The 20,226-nt window shown below is 40.1% G+C and overlaps 1 protein-coding gene across 2 annotated transcripts in view; it reads left to right on the top strand.

Moving 5' to 3' along the window:
- The window catches only part of USP6NL (USP6 N-terminal like), a 97,728-nt gene that overhangs the window by 419 nt on the left and 77,083 nt on the right, over positions 1 to 20,226 (top strand). Inside the window, exon 2 of one of the 2 annotated variants that reach the window (XM_026033272.1) lies at positions 3,294 to 3,383. In XM_026033272.1, the coding sequence (XP_025889057.1) occupies positions 3,380 to 3,383 (4 nt within the window). In that variant the 5' untranslated portion in view covers positions 3,294 to 3,379. Of the gene's footprint in view, positions 1 to 3,293; positions 3,384 to 20,022; positions 20,157 to 20,226 lie in introns of those variants that run through there. The other variant, XM_026033273.1, reaches the window with a different exon arrangement.

Here is a 20,226-nt window from a genome sequence, read left to right as displayed (position 1 = left end):
TCGCGCGTGGCCCGGGGCGGGGGGGGGGCGGCCTGCGAGGGCCACCCCGGCCCCGCGCACCGAAACTCGGCCGTGCCCAGGGTGCGCGTGGGAGAGGGGCACGGAGCGCCCGAAACCAAAGCCCGGCTCCCTGGCCCGCTCCCGCGGCCGGGATCCCCGCTCCCGCGGCCGGGATCCCCGCTCCCGGGATCCCCGCTCCCGGGATCCCCGCGGCCGGGATCCCCGCTCCCGCGGCCGGGATCCCCCCTGCGGGCACCGCGCGGGCCGTTCCGGGCCGGCCGCGCTTCCTCCGCGGCGTTTGCGCAGCTTCCCCGGCAGCCCCGGCCTTGTTCCGCTGTGGATTTCACGTTTCCACTGCCCTGGGTGTTCTGCCGGGAAACCAGGGAGCCCCTTAGGGGTTTCCATAGTTGGCTCTCAAAGCGCTGCTCCCTTCTGGCTTCGCTCGGTTTCCTCCTTCCTCGCTCCTGTTGTTCCTGGCTGGAGCTTCAAAGTTAATTCCCCCTGGATGCGGCGGGATTCGGGAGAGCTGCCTCTGCCCCTYGCTGTATAGAAGAGAAACTGGTGATTGGAGACCCAACGTTTTGCCAGGCAGCAAGACTTCAACATGGGTGTTTACAAAATCCACGTGCCGGTTTTATTTAAGGGCAATAACACTGATTTTTTTTTTTCCTTAAAAGAAGACAGTATATGACAGTAAAATATTGCTGTGTGCAAGCAGGCTCTGTTTAGATTAGTATTTTATTATTTTTTTTTGTGCATGTGTGATTAAACACTGCTGRTTGCATGCTGCTCCTGTGATTTCTGGTTCTTGCAAGCTGGGATTATAAATTCTCAGTGTTAATTTCTTAGCATTTAAGTTAAACAGAAACTGGAATAAGTATAGGCACAGTAGACTTGAATCTTGGGGAGTTGTCAGCYTAAAGGAATCTTTGTCTCTGGATAGAGACCTAGCACGGAGAATTACGATAAATGGGACTTTACTTGCAGCCTGGCTCCACTTCCTTACAGAAAAGTTGGTTTAAAAAAAAAAAAGAGAAAAAAAAAAGGAGATGTAGAAGTATGGGTACTTATACGCTCAACAGATAAAAAGATATTTTTTCCCCAAGGTAGTATTTTTACAACAAGCCAGTCAACAAGTGACTTTTTTCCTCTACTGTGCAGTATTTGGTCCTGCTTGTGTGCAGGAGAGAAAAGTACGAGCTTGGAAAAGAATCGGGTCAAGACAGCTTCCCAAATGACAACAGTGACAGCAACTTGGTTTCCCAGCACACACGTCCTTAGCAAAAGCATCAATAGAGCAGTGCAGCAGCAAACTCAGCCTTTCTGAGATGTGCCAATATTGACCTTTCCTCAATCTCCAGTGCTGCTTGCTGCAGTCCAGGCTGTAAATATAATATTGAAACTTTTCCGTTTTTRTTTATGCAGAAATAAGAGTGCACTTCTGAATAGTCCAATTAAACAGCCTTCAGCAACTGTAGCTATGAAGCTGTAAACAGCGATTAGTTACAAACTGTGTGTATGGCACTTTCAAGAAACAAAATGTAGATAAAAAGTATATAAAAGTATATATTGATGAGGAAAACGGATATTAGCAATACCTAAACAAAATACTTAGATACAGAAAGCAAGATAACAAGATTGCACATGGGAAAGTTGGAGTTCAGGTTGTTTGCTGTGCTGAAGCATTCACTTTGTGATGATAATAAACATTTTAGGTAGTGCAGACTGCTATGTTTTGCACCACTCATATCCTTGATTACACGTCACTAGATTTTATGAATGATATGAGGGATAATGATGCTATTATTAGCGTTAAATGCTTTTCCAGACTGATGTTTGGGCTTTGCCTCATGAGCAGCATCTTCCTGAGCATGCAAGCAACAAAATGTCATGCACTGTCCCTGAGGCAAAGTACTGTTTGTTCATATTTGAGAAAATGAAGTGGGGCTGGACCTTTGGAGAAAGAGAGAATAGTTTAATTTAGCAGCCACTCACAGAGGAATGACAGGAAAGCAGCGTTTCAAAATGCTGCTTTTCACAGATTGCACTAACATTGCATTGCAATACATGACATTATATTCCTGTAGCTTTTAATAGGTTTGCGCACATATTTCTTCTATATGATACCATTTTCTTCACTTATTAAACCTTTTCTCTATCTACCTTTTCAGTCTTTACCATCTCTAGCATTACTGTAGTTTATTTCTATTATTATTTTGCTGTTGCAATTGGTTCTTCTGATAGTTCTTGTTCTTCTTTGGCATGTGCTGTAAGACTGGAAATGCCGTGCTTTAAAATCACACTTTAAAGAAAGTTACTCCTCTTTGTTTCTCTATCTTCCTTTTACTCCCTGTGAGATCAGCAGCGTTGCGGCTTGAAAACTGAGTCAGCACAAGGTATTAGCTGCCTGGGCCAGCACAGGTGGTGGGTTCAGCAGGTGCTAATGGGCTCTGAACAGAGGGCATAAATCACATAATGCTTAATTTACAGGCACCGTCTTTGTGCAGGTTTTAGAAGAAAACTTTCCAAGTTTATATATATAATCTCAGCCATGAGGTGAAGTTATTTTCATTCAGCTCTCACAGATTTGTATAAACTTGCTTATGGCAGCAGGATGGAGATTATATAATAAATGTTCTCCAATGCAATTGCTGTGCCATCACTGCTGAAGATTAAGTCCTGTATACTTAGCTTTGGGAAAAGCCAGGCCTATTGTTACTGAATCCGCATCTGCCCTACCTAGGCATCCCTTTTTTTCCTGATTCCAGTTACATATTTGAGAGATCAGATAGTTTGCACTCGCCAGAAGTTGTAGCTTTTTCAACTTCTGTTTCTGGGGAGGAAGTATTAGCTCTTAGGGCCAACCTGTGTTTCTTTAGTAGATTTAGTAAATTTGCTTGTGGTTGTAGTGCTTCAAAGAGTATCTTAGTATTGCATTTTCCTGCTAGCTGAGCTTGCTGAAGAATTACTTTAATTCTATTTCCAATTATGTTATCCATAGTCTTGTACTTTTCCTTTCTTAAAGAATGTTTCTTAGCCTTCAGGAAAAGTTAAGTTTTATGAATTATTCTGTGCAAACAGTTTTACAGTAGCGATGATATAAAGTACACAYTTTGAATTGATAAGCTTCAAAAAATATCCTTGAGCAGTAAAGTCCAACATTCATAACAAATATAGCTTTGTATTCTTTTTTTTTAACAAGGTATAAGAGAAATTCATAGGAGAAACAATATTATATATATAAAAAAACTTAAAATAACTTTTTTTTTTTTTAATTATCCTACTGTCACCAGGACATGTATACCTCTGAGAAATCTTCTCCAACAAGACACCTTGCTTCACAACCTCTCTTGGATTATATGCAAAGAAATTTCCAGTCATGAGTGAGTAGATTCCTTTATTATGTCAAATCTTGTCCTATGCAGCACCAAGAACAAGATTTAAAAAAAAAAAAGGGGAAAAAAAAAAAAAGGCACCTCGCTTTTTAGTTCAGAAGAAAGGTATTTCTATATTGGGTTTTGGAAAATGTTTTTTCTGCCAAAATATTTGTGCTGAGTTTTGCCTTTCTGGTCCCTTACAACTACCCACATAAACCAGGTTTGACAGAGGCTGCGCTTCACCTGCATCATTGCGATGACTGTTTGCTCTGTTCTGCTGCTGTGTGGGTAGTCTCGTATCGTTTTCAAGAAGGGAAATCCTGAAACAAGTTGGTGTTTGTTTCCTTCAATTTAAATARAACATGCAGCTCTGACGGGAGCATGTCTTGGGTTTGCTCAAGACTCCAAAGTATGTGAATGTCCACTGAATTAAAATAGCTGGTAAAAATCCAACGGAAAATGAATGGACTTCATTCTATGAGGAAAAAAAAATATATTCCTTAAATTCCCCTGTAGAGGTATAATCCCAAGGGAATTTTGGCATGTGTTGATCTGAGCAGTAAAATACTGTGACTTAAGATCTGTTCTCACSAAAGAAAGGGGAAAGACACTAGAAGTTTGTTCTGAGGTTTAGGCCAAGTCTGATTAAGACAATCTTGTTTTAAAGAAATATTTTGAATATTTAAATATCTTTCTTAAGTCTTGCATGATGTAAGTCTTTTGCTTTCTAGCAGCATCACCTACTCCTGCATCATGCAGAAATAACAATGTAACTTCTGATGCACAGCTACTGTATTTGTAATATAGGCTAGTTTCAGCAGAACTGTACGAAATCTTATAAAAAATGAGCATCTAGTTCACAGGATATGTTTTGCCAGAAAAATAAGTCCATTTCATTTTCTGGGAGGAAGTGACTAAAGAAAATTGTTGGCTGAATTTCATGTCTATCTAAATGAAAGTGATTGTTCTTGTCACCTAAAAGAAGGAAAAATGATGGAGGAAATACTTGCTAAATGCAGCAGAAAACCAGCCAGAAAAAATACGATTGCAAGATTTTCCTAACTTGAAGCTTCTTGCTTAGTGTCAGTGCTACCATTCTAGTGTTCACTTATGTTATTTCCCATATGTTATTTCCCATTTGTTGAGTTTCTGACATCTAAACTAGTTGTGATTTTGRATAAATGACAGCTTTTCAGGCGGTTAGTCCGTATGCCTGAATATTCTGACCTGTCAGACACTATAATATTATTTCATAATTTGTTTTATAGAGCATCTCTTGTGCTGCCATTGCCTTATGGCTCATCTTGAACATAACAAATGCCTACAAGTCTTGCTAGCCCTTGGTTCATGCTTGTTGTATCCAGGGRACTCATTGAAGTGTTGGCTGTGGTGATTTTTAAATGTTACTAGTTTAAGTACAAACTCATGGTTTCATGCCTTGAGCAAAATATACATGTTGTTTTGTGAGAATGTGACRTGATTCCAGACCTGAAAGTTTAGTTTTATAAATTCAAAGAATGTAGAGGCTTATTCAAATGGCAGATAACGCTTCTGAAGTTTGTTGCTGTTGTTCTACTTAATAATAATAACATTACTCAAAATACAACCTCTGGCTTGCAGGAAGAGCACCACGTTTCTGTGCTAGACATTAATATGCTGGGTCTGTGTGTTCCACAGGCACAATGGAAACAAATCTGCCTTAAAAATACATAGAACTTTATATGTTTATAGTGGGTGACTTTTGGTTTTGTTAGTTTACTGTTTGCTTTAGTGAAACATGGGCTATGAGCTGGTTCTGAGGAGTTTAGGTAGCTCTGTACAAAGCACCTCAGTGTACAATGCATTTATTGACTTATGCAGATATAGTCATATACTTCTATATATATAGACTTTGTAGGATAGCTAAATATGTTAAAATAGTTGAATTATCTTATATTCTGGTATTCYAGGCTTGTGTATCCATTGGTGCTATTCAAAATTAAAATCTGACATACCATTCAGGAAAGTCAGACTAAAAAGGTACTTTCATGGTTCATAAATATAGATTGCTTTTATAAGCAAACTACATTATKTATTTGTTTATATTCCTTCCTATTTTATTGTGGGACATTTGAGGCAGTATAAATTTTCATTACAGTTTGTGAAAGAGTGTCCTGGTACCCTAGTCCTGAAGTGATTAAATCCCTTTTCTCACATGTGTCCTATTCACATCTATTTGTCTTTTTGTCAACCTTATTTGTTAGCGTAAAAAGCCCTTTTTTTTTTTTTTCTTCCTTCTCCTTTTTCCCTTTATCTTGTTTGTCATTTGAGGAGTTTGCTATATCGGGGACATTCCTTTATCACAACAACTGGCATAAGTAAGTCCCTAATATTTTGGCACTTAATAAACACACATAAGCTTTTTCTAAGGATGTGATCAATTGCATGTTTTCAGAAAGGGAACTACTCATGATGTGCAAACTTCTTATCATGTGTGTAGGAAGGGGTTGTGAATACTGTTCACCAAGAGAAGAATATTGGTAGAAATGTAAGGTGGTGGTTTTTTTTTTTTTTTTTTTTTTTTTTTTTTTTTGATGGTTCTGTCCCCCTCTCCCTTGGGCAGGGCAGAACATCTGTAACCATGTTAAAATGGAGGCAGTTTCATTGAAGGCTTTTAGTTTTTGGTAATACCTTAAAAATATCTGTCTTTTTTTTTTTAGCATAAGACATTTGTTGTATCTAGAATTGTACTGTCCTATGGTGCAAACAATTTTACAGTGGGATCGGGTGCTTAAAGGGTGGTTCCATTGATCTTGGTTTATTTTACATCTAAAGCTGGTTTGTCACAGAAATTGTGGCTGTGTGCAACCCACCTGAAATACCACACCGTGTAAAAGGTTGGTTTAATTCATAGAAAGGTTTTCTTYAGTGATTGATGTTTAGCTGTTGGAATGTGTGTAATATCATGAGAAATTCTTACGCTTCCTAACTCTGCTCTTCATGTTTGGGAGTTTTCCTCTTCTTCCTCCATTGCAAAAAAAGGAGGTCAGTTCAGTGAACTTATCTGGGCTTTTACAATAAACTCAGGGAACAACTTAACTAAACGTTGGTACTTACTGTTGCACTAAATACCATTCTTGAAACAAGCTGCTGACATCTTTTCTGAATGCAGAGAATGCAGTGCCAACTTTTTTTTTTTTTTTTCTTTTAATTCTGCTGTCATAATAATGGCACAGAATAATTCTTTCCTGGCTTTGTCTTTGTGCTTTTAGTTTTGTTTCCCACACCCTAAGAGCTTATATTGCATGCACTTGGGAAAYCAACCTGCTATTCTTCATGCTTCACTATTATCTGTTTAGATTTTCTTTGTGATTGACTGAGAGGGTTGGAGCGTGGCCTGGGTATTTGGAGAGATGTCCTGTGATGCAAGGCTGTGTTTTGAGTCGTTTGGTGTGGCCTGTAAGGAGGAGAGCAGCTTTTTGCCTTGCCAGTTCAGATCTCGGGTGTGATTAAAGGCTGCTCCTGTTTGATGGCCGCTTATTTGTCTTGACCTCTCATTACAACTGGCTTTCTAGTTTGTATTTAGATGTGAACCTTAGGTTTTGAGGTGCATGTCCTCTTTCTTTTTTTCCTTTTTTTTTTTTTTTTTTGCGTTCCTGTAGTGTGTATATAAGGAAGGACACTTAGCTATTAGTTTATCGATTCATAAGCAGTAAACCTGGGAATTAAAAACCAGGCCAATGTGCTTATATTCCTGCATTTGCAACTGAAAAGTGTGTACTGGGCTCTTGCTGAGCTTTCTGGGCTTGGAAAGCTCTGCTTTGTTAAGGCTGGCTCAATTTCTCCCCTCCTTGTATGCCAGGTTGAATTAATAGCAAATTGAGGACTGAGAGTGTTTAGAAAATCAATGGTGGGAATTTTATTTATGACTAAGATTGTTTGGTGCACTTTTTAAAAAATTATTTTGCACAGTGTTGCAAGTAATTCTAAAGATGAATGATGCACTTGAAGAGTCTTTGTAGTCATTACAGTTGATTTCAATGAGCTGAAATACAGTATTACAAAAGAAAAAGGCCAATTTGTTCTGACCCATATAGAGAATTGTGTGCTAGGGAAGGAAAACTGAAAAGTAAGATAGAATTTCTTTTTAACAAAGTGTGGTAATGAACAACCAAAGAAGGTCAGGTTACTTCTTTATTGTATGCTAAGTTTTTGTTTTATTTTAGAAACATGAATTCTTAACACTGACTTTGTGTACCCTCAAGCCTCTCCTTTGTATGGAAGTGTTTTCTGTGGTGAATTTTCTTYGATTTCATAGCCTAATGTATACTTCTCAATCCTAGTATTTCCAAGGATTAGAAAGATAAAGAAGCTGCTGTTGTCCTAGGTCACCCTCACTGAAATGTGAAATGCTGATTCTTTATGAAACACTTCCCTGTGCAAGCCTGAATGCTGAAGAACAGTCTGAAGACTTGGGGTATGTGCAGAATATTTTTAAGAGTTAAAAAACACACTGCACTCGAGCAGGATAAGAATAAAATCGCAACATATATTTTTTATTTTTTTTATACGCTAAACTTTTGAGCATTGCCGACTCCTAAAAGTTATTTAGTTGACAGCTCGAGTATTTGCTCTACTTTGTGCTCTGCTCTGCAGTGAACCTGGCAGGGGAATTTGCCAGCATGGGTCACTGTAGCGATACACGAGTCCTTGCACTGGAACTAAAAATAGTTTAGTGACTTTTTATGTCTCCATTTCCCACGATCAATAAAAAAGACTCATCTGCTAAGCTGCCTGGCTCTCCTGCTCTTCTTATCTTGCTCCATGACTGCTTTTCACAGAATCGCAGAATGTTTAAGGTTGGAAGGGACCTCTAGAGATCATCTAGTCCAACCTTCCTGCTCCAGCAGGGACACCTAGAGCATGTGGCACAGGGTGGAGCATGTGGCACACTGTAATGCTTTTGTGTTGTCTTAGTTTGTGTTGGTGCTACATCGGCTGGTGGCTGCTCCACATGGTATCTGAGAGAGGCCATGGGAAACCATGCACTGGACGTTGTCTTCTCACCTGAAATGCAGGAGAGATGCTTGGAGGGCAGAGCTAATGAGTTGCAGAAACTTCTATGGACTTACAGAAAAGCTTCTAATGAAGCAGAGCTTCATTAGCAACGTATTGAGCCCAGGGTCTTTCAGGTGCCAGGAGGCACTGGAGTGCTGTCCTTGCTGGGGTTGGTAGTGGTGCCTTCTCCTGTCCCTACCCCTTGCGCTCTCTGGTCTGAACTGGGAGGCTTCCTTGATCTTGCTTCATAAAACTGTGTAAATATTTGTGCTGCTGCAAGGAGGAGAGGGCGGCACAGCGGGGAGGATGATGGTAATGCTGTTTCACCCTTGCTTGATGTGCACTTGAAACTGTAGTTGAAACTATATTTTTTTAGAATTTTAATCATCTGAGGTTTCTTTTATAGTAAGTGAGACATCTCTGGAGGGCTGGTGAGATCTTGGAGGATCCAGTTTCTTGTCATTGCTACAGTTAGACCTCTCATCTAAATACAAAAAGTGCCTGAGAATAAAACATAAACCTACAGATATACTCACCACAGATTACATTCCCTTTAGGAAGGGAAGGCCTGTGTGTAGGAAGTTGCTTGGTTTCTTGATATTCCCATTTTATGATGTTGAACTCCTTACTTGAATAAACTGACCTAATAACTTAAAAATTATGTTTATATGTTTATGTCACCTGGGCATATTTAGAGCTGGTTGTGGCTTTTGTTGCACGTAGGCTTTATTTTTAGGTTGGAAAACAAGTATTTTTGCATTTGTGAGGTACTTTTGTTTTCAGTCACTTTAAGTAGACATGTTAAAAGTATATGTTAGTCTGAACAGACTGAAATGAAGTCAGTTTTCTTTCTCTCTGAAACTTTGCAGGAGGTTTGCAAGTACCAAAAATAAATTTATCGTGTTCAGAAACTGCTTTCAAATGACATGCAAGTTCAGTGGCCTCACTTTTTCTAAGGCCCTGTTAACACACACATTTCCTGGTGCCTGTTGTTTTATTTAAATTAATCAATGAGTTATAGTAAAGTTACGTGTAAAAAACCCAAACAGAACAAACACCTTTACATTTATTATTTACATTTTTTTAAAATGTTGCCATTAAACCTAACCTCCTTCAGTTGAGCTTTCTGCCTATAGCTTAAAATTCATGGTCAGGTTTGTTGGGTTACTGTAAACATGTTAGTGGAACCTGACGCCTACACTCAAACCAATGTAATGTGGGTTTGTAAACCAAGATGTTAGCCCTGGCAGAAAGTTATTGTTAGTCCTGAGCTGACAGGAGAGCTGTGGTGGCAAAGCTGCCATTATGTGTGTTACTGAAGGAACAGCATTTTTGTCTAACCCTGTTGCTTCCTGACCATGTTTTAAGAAGAGGTCGTTGCATTGAACAGAGATCTTCTGTCCTGCTTGCAGTGAAGATTAAGCATGGATTATTTATAAATTATTTATTTGCTGACACTTCAGCTCTTCATGTGTGTCCCAGAAATGGCAATGAGGGCTCTTTTTAATGCATATATATGTATATTTATTCTTTTTTCATAAATAAAATAATATTTATACACACATTCTTTTGTGTATGTGTGTATATATATGCAGAGAGAGAGTTCATTTTCTGAATCTKTTTGACTTCCATTGTTTTGATTTATCAGCAAGGACTGCTGGTTCCAGTATGATCAGTGCCCACAGAAGTGGATGTCTTTGACCTGTTCGGGTCTCTTTCTTACATCTTGGGTGCTGGGACCATCTCTTTGCTCCTCTGTGCAGAGCCCCACACAGTGCGGCYTCCGTTGGGATCTTGGTGTCAGGAATGTTTGTGTCCGTGCAGAACCCTGCACAGTGCAGCCGTGTTCCCTGGAGCGAGCATCAAGTACCCACCACTGTGCAACCAAGATGGTTAAGGGACTGGAGCATCTCTCGTASGAGAAGAGACCAAGTGAGTTGGGCCTCTTTWCTCTGGAGAAGAGAAGGCTGAGAGGGAACCTGATTAATATGTATATGTTCATGAAGGGGGAATGTAGGGAGGAAGGGGCCGAGCTCTTCTCAGTGGTGGCCAGTGACAKGACAAGGGGCAATGGGTATAACTTGAAGCACAGGAAGTTCCATCTCCAKGTGAGGAAGRACTTCTTCACTGTGAGGGTGACAGAGCCCTGGAACAGGCTGCSCAGGCGGGTTGTGGAGWCTCCTTCTCTGGAGATCTCCCAAACCCGCCTGGATGCCGCCCTGTGCCCCGTGCTCTGGGTGTCCCTGCTGGAGCAGGGGCTTGGACTAGATGATCTCTGGAGGTCCCTTCCAACCTCAAGCAGTCTGTGAATCTGTACAAGCAATTCACATTTCTGGCAGCCTGGTCATCCTGTGATAAACAGAGTGTGGCTCTCAAGGACATTCCAAAGGTGAAGGCTGCAGAAACTCACAGCTGGAATTTACAGAAAAAAGCAAAAACTAAAGGTGTGGCCATTTGGGCAGGCACCCACCTCTCTGCCGGGCACTATGTAAACATGAACATTGTCTGCAGTTTAATCTGAAATGGCCCATTTCCCAACAGCACGGAGGCATTTAGCAGCCTATCCTTACTTGTTGTGTTACATTCTGAATGATTTTGAGCACAGTTCATAGGCACTGCTGTACTGGAAGGGGAAGCTATTGCTGCTTAGTAGTGGAATGCTACCACAGAGAGGAGAAATAAGTAAGCTTAACATCTTAAAGTTCTGTGTTATTTCTCCTATGCTCAAGAAACAAAGTATCTGATTTACAAGGTATGCGGTTATTTTAAGCTAAACTGACTGTGTTTCAAGAAAAACTCCCCTGACATTCTTCATGCATTTTTCCTTTTTGATAGGAAGCAACTTTGATTTGTAGCGCGGATGGAAAATACTTGGGGTTGTTGCCATAAATGGGGTTATGCAAGTAATCCCAGCAGGATTACTGGCTCCAGCATGGCTCTGTATTTGTTTAAATTTAAGATCTTGTCTTTACTTAAACTATCCAGTCTCTTGCCTCTTCAGTATTTAAAGGATATTCGTGCATGTTTGTACAAAGTAGCTGTGCTTAGATGATATCCTATGTAGCAGCTGGCTGTAAGGTCCTTTTAATCTGCCATTGCAGAAGAGCCCCTGTCTAATTAAGGGATTTTCTTCTGCAAAAGTATGTGGGGGGCTGACTGTGGCTCTTGCTGTTCCTGTGCTCGCTCTGTCCAACAGGAGCGGGAAACTCGGCAGGTCTTCAAGGAGCCCATGGGGTGGATTTTCTCTTGCTTTCTGGCATGCAATGCAAGCGATTAATGCTGGAGCGTTTCCCCTGCTTTTGGCTTGTGCAGTCGTTAAGCTGACAGATCACTGATATCAAAGAGTCCTTTGTTTTATGGAAGCCCCCTCTCTGCCACAGGAGAGGTTTCCTCAATGCCTCTTTCTGCTTCCCTCCTGAAAAGCTCCCTGCGAGTCTGCCTGGTTCTGGTTCCTCGGGGGCTGCTGGGGAGCCCGCTCGGAGCCCTGCCCTTGAGCTGCACTTGGGCTTCCTGGGATTCTGCGAGAGAAATACAAGGCTCCCACCAAAATCCCTCTGTACACATTCAATATACAGCCTCTTCTCTTTTTTTTTTTACATAGGAGAATTTGTGTGGCGTTTTATGAGCCGTATTATCTATGTCGTTGGTGTTTGAGGTACATAAATGGTGCAGCGAGATAACCCTCCTCCCCACCCTGTCCCCAAACTTGCTCTTGGGCAGTTGTCTGCTGCGGCCAGACCTGCTTCCCTTGCATCCTTTACAGAGGTTATGTTTTATATTAGTTCCATCTAGTTGTAAAAACTAGACAAGCTTTAACTTCTCTTTTGTTTTTCTTTCCCCTGTTGCCCCTTTCCAACTCCATTAAGTTGTTGTAAAACTATTTGAAGGGCATCAGGGTTAGTCTTGGGGAATGAGAAAGAAAAATTAGGCTCAGACTTTTATTTTTTTTCTCTCCTGTCTTTTCTCCTGCTCCTCTTCCTTTTCTGTCCCCCTCCTTTCTCTTTTCTGTGCCAGAATCAGTGACAAAAATGTCCATAGTCTGTACTTTAAATAAGTGGTAGGAAAATATTTATATTTGGAGCCAAGGCTAATAAGTTCCKTTTTAGAAACATTTCAATATTTATTTATGCCCCATGCATTAAAATAAACAAAAAGAAATAATATTTGTGTGAAACTTGCTGTGAGGCTCTTTGTTTTCTTTTTGTTATTAAGTGGAACATCCATTTTGAAGAACTAACCCTTAACGTATGTTTTTGTTTGGTGCTTTACATTCAGTGGACCTCCTAGCTGGGGTTTTATGAAGTCCATGTTTGATGTCCTTGCGGTGCAAGCATAAATCTGCTGCAGAGGAGGATGTCAGCAGTATTTCTGTTCTTCCAGCACTGGTATAACAACCATAGGACATTACAGGGTATTAAAATATTCATTATGATACTGGTTAGAACAGTGTGGTTCAGCTTCTTCTTCTCCAGACCACGGATGGTCTTTAAATTTAAAAAAGATAGGCTTTAAATTCTCTAAAGCTTCAGGAGATCCTGGAGAATAACCAAGTACCAGAATCTGCCCCCTCCCGAGGGAGGCCGAGGTGCGAGGACGTGTCCGATTCCTCCCTTTGCTCTATGATAAGTGGTTCTTCAGTTGACTTGTGGTAAAGCTGAGTAAGGCGTCTGTTTCACACTGCTGCTGATCTGCAAGCTGGGTTAAGATACCCGGGTGTTTTCCCCAATTTTTTTTGAGAGGGGAAATAGCCRAACTCTTTGTTAGTAGCTGAGCCTTGTCTGTGCTTTGTAGGAAATAGGGCTGCATTTGAAGCAAGCACAACACTAGTTTTAATGCACTACTRAAGTAAACACGTTCTTAAGAAGAGGCTAGTTGTTGCTTTCCGTATGGTTACTTACCAATCTACTTCCTCCACACTTCACTCTAGGATTAATTGCAAGTATTCATGGTTAACATGACTCTCCTGTTCAACCATGATGCTAAGCTGGGATTTTGAAACACAGTATTTAAAAAGGCAAGATCTTTCTAAGCGTATTTTATGAGTGGAGGACAAGGAAGAGGATCTTGGAGCAGGAAACAAGTCCACAGGTGAGCAGGGAGCAGTGGCTCCCATTAAAACACAACTGCAGTAGCCAGACAGACCCAGATTCCCTACAGAGTAAGGACTGCTTTGGATCTGTGTGTCCTTCAAGCTAACCCTTTTGTTTAAACACTCTGATTTCATTTCAAGGGAAAGTTACATGGTAGAATTTATATTCAGCCTACCGATTTTTGCTTTTTTGCTAGCTAAAATAGTGTTTTGCAATGGACTAAGAAGGTCGGGTAGCTTCTTTCTGGCTGCATCTTCTTATTTCTCATCAACACAGCAGGGTCGCTTGCAGTATGCGACTGAATCCTGCTAACAGATAGGGATACAGGGAATTGGATTGGTTTCCTTTGCTTCAAGGAGGTCAGAGGTTGCTAATCAGGTTGATATCCTTTTTCACAGGAAAGAGAATGAAGGTTTTTATTTAAAAGCAAAGCTTTTTTTTTCTCTTTTGAATTGAGTGAGCAGTCATTTCTTTCACTTTTTGCCAGATTAAGTTAATAARTATACTTTTGAATTCCACATTGAAATCTCTAAGGTAGTAATATTTGTTACTTTTTTAAATATCAATATTATTTTAGTCACTGCTGTATTTTTTCATAAATTTAGATTTGACAGAATATTCTTAAAGTCATTATTCAGCCTGAGGATAACTTTGTTGAATGCTACAGCTGTGACCCAAATCCAGGAAATGCAAAAAAAAAAAAAAAAAAAAAAAAAAAAAAAAAAAAAAAAAAAAAAAAAAAAAAAAAAAAAAAAAAAAAAAAAAAAAGGGGGGGGCGGAATCTGCATTTTCTTTTTAACTGACTATTGCCCTTAATTTGCTGGTAGAGGTGATAAGTATAAAATCTATCAAAGTTTATTTTTGGAGCAGAACATTAATATATATTTGAACAAAAGCTCTGATAAAGAGCTCTGTTAGTATCTGATAACAGCAGCAGGATGAAATGCTACAAATGTATTTATATATTAATATCTATATATTTAGCTACAAATATATGTTCTCTCTCCTGTTAGCTTTTACTATTTACCTTTCTTTGTCTTTTTGCCTTCACATTTTTTTGCCTGGAACGTGTGGTTTGAATTTTATTGACCCTTTATTGAAGTTTGAATAATGGATCTGAATGGAATGAACCATTTTCTCATGTTTAAAGTGGAAGGAAATACAGACATTCAAAAAATGAACGAATGCCWCTCGTCATATTTAATCAAACTTCACGTAAGCAGTTTCCTGTTATCATTATTTATTACTTCTCCAGACTTCTAGATCAAACATCTGCCTTCTCGCTGTATGATTCCTTCTACAAAGGGGTCGTGTTTCTAGGTCTGTTTATTTAAAAGCTGTGGTCCTTCCTTCATACTTTAAAAGTGGGATCAAAAATGCCAGAAATGCAAAAGAGATTTTTTTGAAGTGAATTCCAATTGCAATGAATTAAGCAGTTATGTACTCTTAGGATCATTCAGAAGGCTCTGAGGGTATATACATACATATATAAGCATATATGAAGGCCATTTTGAAGTTTGCAAACCACATACTGCAAAGCAGTTTCCTTAAAAAAAAATAAAATCTTACACTGGGATATATCACCAGTGCCAACAGTTTACCAGCAAAGGCTGCCTGAATTTCAGGTGTGATTTCTTCAGGACATGAGATTTTCTTTTATCTTTCTCATCATCCTCTTAATGCTTTTCTGTCCAAGAATAGTCTATGGAAAATAGGAGAATCAGAATTAAGTTCCAGAGCCTTGTGGAAGCCCCCGATTTCTCCTTTTCTGGCTACCATGGATTATTTAAATGTAGTCAATGAGAACTGTAGGTTTTAGTTCACAGATTGGAAAATTAATTCAAAATATCACTGGGAAAAGGTAGACAGCCTACGTGACAGCTGCTTCTAACAGTGATTTGTATCGTGATGTATTGCCTGTCTCTGAGCTCAGTGCCTGTTTATTTTGAGATATTCCTCTGAAGACCAAATGCGACAAGTCACAGAGGACTGTTGCAAAACAAAATGCTTCTGTTGACACTTAACTTCTCTTTTGTGGTAAGCCAGTGACTTCATTGCTAGACACACAGTATCTGAATACGTCTTTGTTTTGCAAGAAAAGGTATGTTTTTTACCTCAGATTTACTATGCAAATGTTTTTAAAATGTGTTGTTCCTCAACAGATTTGAATTTAAGTGTCAGGTTTAAAGGACTTTTTCCAAAGTCATGTGCCTTACTTTTGTTTCCTAAATCCTTTAAAACTAACAGAATGTTGAAAACCTTTTCCTGCTTGAAAAACATTTATTGCTCCTGGTTAAAATATAAATATATATATATGAGAAAATAAAAAATAAAAAATCTGCTTCATTTTCTGAGTGAAAATCTCCTTTGTTAAGTGAGGAGGAAGTTCTGTGCTGCTATGTGTGGTTGGTGAAACTAGCTTTTAAGTCAAACATTTAAATTAGTCATTAAGAACAGCTGCTTCTGCTGCTAACGATACTTGACTTTTATAGCCTTGTTATGAATAGTCCTTCTGACTCTGTAATGGGTTTAAGCTCTGTCTGTGTCTCACGGATGTAGAAAGAAGAGGCCAAAGAGCAAGTGGAACCCACTCCCGTAAATCCCCTTCTGCTGCTCCTAATGTCAGACTTTGCTCTTTCACAGAACTAAACAAATATCAGATGGAGTCTTTCCTACGTGGTACTGTACTTGCCTGCTCTCTGGGTAGTGACAGCAAGATTTGCAGATGGTTTCTGCTTCTCTGGAAATCCCTGGAATTTCCCTATGTCTCAGCCTGTTTTGCTGCAGTCCCTGAACTTTGAATTTGTCAGGTCTTAAGCTTGGTGTGGGACTCATTTTTGGTTTTTAGGTAGGAAAAAGGATGTTAATAATGTCCTGGTTTAGGGAAGCACAAAGTGCATTTTTGAAGATGTATTGGCCTAGGTTTGTGCAGAGCTGGGCCAGAACCTGTGTGTGGCCTGAATTCTGGTCCTCTGATGGAGGAAGCATGTCAGAATAACTTTGTGTCTAAAAAGAATAACTAAAAAGGCTTGAGGGCATTCATTCATATGAACAGTAAGTCTGCACTTTTTTTTTTAATAGATTGTATATGTTTTTGTAAATGAGGACACAGGCACGTAATTTTTTGGGGGCYGGTGAGGGAGCTGCCTGAGATTGCTAGGAGGATTCTGGTTGTTTCTTCTAAAAGCCTGCTAAAAGCTGAATTTCTGATCTTCTTGTTTGTTCATTTTCTTGCAAGTGGTGTGTGACATATATTTCACTGAACCATAGTTTTGCAGTGTCTTTTGTGCTATATGTTGCCTCCTGGCAATGTCCTTTATAAAAAATAACTGCTTTCAAAGACCAGCTAATTGTAATTACGTTAATGGAAGCATCTTGGGTTTGAGTGATGACGGTTGACTAGTCAGGATTTGTTTTATTATGGTTTGGAGAGTGCCAAGGCTGCACACAGTGCTCCATAAAACCCCTTCCTGGTTAACTGCTCCTGCACATGCCACCTTATTTCATTGACTCGATAACTTACGTATCATTTCTGTATTCTCTTCACCGTTCAAGTTAAAGGAAAAAAAGCAAAACCCAACACACCATGAAGAGTGTATTTCTTAGTTAACTCATGGTGAGTAGGTGACACTACTTTTCAGTTTTGTTTATTGGACAGAACACTGCTGAACTATTGCACTTGTAAAGATCTCACTGCTGTTTCTTCCTGGTTTTCCTTTGTGTGTCTGTGTCATAATTGCTGTGAACTTCTGCTCAGTGAAGATCCTCGCTTGCTGCTTGAGTTTCGGGTAGGGAGTGTGACCTGGAAGTGGGTGGTTGTGGTGTCGAATTACCTGGAAATACCTATTAATTTTCATGATTCAAAGGTGAGCCAGTGTAAACTGTAACCACATTACTGCTGATGACTGAAGGATGAAGATATGTGGATTGGCTAGTTGTGTTTTGTTCTTTGATTTTTTTTTTTTCTCTATAGTAAAAATGACAAAATCTAGCGCAGCAGCCTCTTAAACCAAGAGTCATGGTTAGGTGTAAGAATGGCTTTGGAGAAAGTGAAATAGCAGCCACAAAACTTGCTGTTTGGCTCAACAGTTGAGTAATTTATCTGAATTATTCCTTAGGTGGTTTAACATGAACAGCAATGGTCCTGCTTTACACTCAAACTCTTTTCTTCCTCTGTGTGCTCCTTGCAAACAAGGTGTTCAATGACTTGTAGTTTCCTAAGATCACTTTAAAGCTTTAAATTTTCTTTTCTCCACCCTTACAGTAGAGTTTTTCTAATGAAAAAGAGGGAGAAGCCGCATTAACCTTTGCAGGTTACTGTGTGCTGGGGACGGAGGTGTAAATGGAAACACTCTAGTTCAGAAGTCCTTGTACATCTCCCTTCAGTGCTCAGAGAAGGCTTCAGCTATTTGAAATATGACCAGGAAAGAGAGGGGGATTGCTGACCATGGGCTAAAATTTAGCCTTTTTAATGGCTTTTTTGCCAACATCAGTAGGTGCTGGTTTTGCATTCCCTTCATAATCCAGTAAACCTGCAAATCATCTAAAAACCCGGTTCCAGGTGGTCTTTTTTTTTTTCTTAACAGCAGGACCAGGAATTTCAACAAAAAGGGAACAGCTTCCATTTATGCAATAGAGAATAGCCCTAATCTTTCCTAGATGCTAATTCTTACCTATTGAAGTACAACTTTTTTTTTTTTTCCTTTTTACAATCAGTATGGCTCATTCTCAGCATATGGAAATACTTTTAACACAAGAATGAGTACCGAATATACCTTGTATTCCTTTCTTTCTTCACCTGTGCTGCTGTTTGGCAATCCACCAGCCTTCAATTATTCCAACATTTGAGAAATTTAGATATAGATTATTTAGTTTAATTATATATAACTTTCCTAATCTGCAAGGTGTACTCATGCATTAGTTGGCAAAGTGTGTGTTGTTATTAGGAGTCTCTATCCTACCTTTCTGCTTCCCATTTTTTTTTATTCTAACATTTTTACATAAAAAGACCATGAAAAAGATTGTAGTGGTGTAAAAATAAAAATCTTTGGTGAACCATCAACTTGGTCAAATTTTAAAATAAATTTCCAATGCAATTTCACAGTAAATAATGGCATTCCTTAAAATTCTGTCTTTAGCTTTAAGTCATTTGCCTGAAACCTGGAATTTAAGGTTAAGTACAGGCTTTAGAAATAACTCTAATATCGAGAGTTATAAGCTCAATTTCAAACAGTTTGAGGAAGCTTTTTCAGGAAGGGATAAAATCCAGYTGCACTGTAATGATCTCTAAGCTTCCTATTGAGTAGACACTCAATATTTGCTGGGGGGGAGAAGAAACGCGACAGCTTGTTGGAGCTAATGACTTGAGTCCTCTGTTTTGCCAAACGAAATATGATCACGCTCTGGAATAGTATTATTTCTGGCAGGGACAGATTAATGGGCAAAACAGAAATGAGACTGATATAACGAAGCAGTTTGCTGGGTCCGAATATGTTTCAGGAGGCTGACATGCATGTGGATAAGCAGGGCAGCAAACTCAACCCCCAAGCGCTTGCGATCTGCAGCTGGGAATGGGAAGAGATGACGTCTCTGCCCCCGTCCGACACTGGAGCAACGGGAACAGAAGGTCTAAAGGCCGGAGCGTGCGGCCTGCTGGGCCTCCCCTGCAGCCTGCGGTTTGCTCCGATGTTATGGTTTTCCTGGAAAATGTCATTGGCTTCCGAAATTGCTCTGTTTGTGMCGAGGAGGCCTCACAACATGCACTTTCCAAAAACATTCGCAGAGGCTCTTCGGAGCTGACAGTTTCTTAACACAAATGTATAAAACATGATTCTTCATGTTGTTCTTGTCCGCAAACCCTGACAGAAGGGATTTCTGGAGTGTCTGCGCATCCTCCGAGCAGCATTTAGGTGGTGCTGGGCACGTACTGCAATCTGCTCGTTAAAATCACCTGCCAGAGGTGATAACACCTTGGTTCAGGATGTTCTCGGAGCCTCTGAAATGCTCCTGGGGCTCCCGGCCTCCATCCCGAGGCAGAGGAAGGCTGGGTACCTACAGGAGTGATGGAGGAAAAGCACCAGGTGCCTCCTCTAGCAGGTGTGCACCAGCAGCGCCCTCAAAACCTTACATAAAACACGTATCAACTGATGAATTTTCAAAGCAAGGTGTGGACTTGCTCCTTAGCTCCTAAGCCCCGGGGGATTGTGCCGTTTCCATCAGCTTTCATTTCAAGAGGGGTTTTCTCCTCCGTCACTTTGTGGTGCAGATATTTCCTTTAAACTTTGTAGAAAAATCAGCATGCGTTCTCCTCGATAAATAGCCCAAAAAGGGGCTGTAGAAATCCACTTCGGACTGCTTGTGTGTGTGTTTTTTTTTTTTTTCTCCATGTGCTGAAGTCACTTTAAATCCATCACTCCAGCCTGCAGAGCCAGGCAGAAATCTTTCTCGCAGAGGTAGAGGAGCTGCTCTCTCCTCCGTTTTGCTCGAGCACGTTCGAGACGGCCATGTAATAATGTGCAGTGATGAAACCTGTTGGAATTCTCGAGGAGGGTCGGGTTCCTTTGCTGCTGCTAAGGAGCAATGATTCAAGTGCTGCAGATTGTAAAGGATCTGGTGTCGCCGGCGAGACGCAGAGCAGATGCTGCTAAGAAAGGTAAGCGCAGCCCTGGCAGGAATTCGATCTTCTGAGTGRTCTCCTGTGAATCAGAAATATTTTGCAGTTT

Source organism: Nothoprocta perdicaria, unplaced genomic scaffold (assembly GCF_003342845.1).
Source record: "Nothoprocta perdicaria isolate Ctin4 unplaced genomic scaffold, notPer1 scaffold_127, whole genome shotgun sequence".
In the NCBI taxonomy this organism is placed as follows: domain Eukaryota; kingdom Metazoa; phylum Chordata; class Aves; order Tinamiformes; family Tinamidae; genus Nothoprocta; species Nothoprocta perdicaria.
The sequence above is the reverse complement of the archived record's forward strand: the minus strand, read 5'-3'. Positions and strand labels throughout refer to the sequence as shown.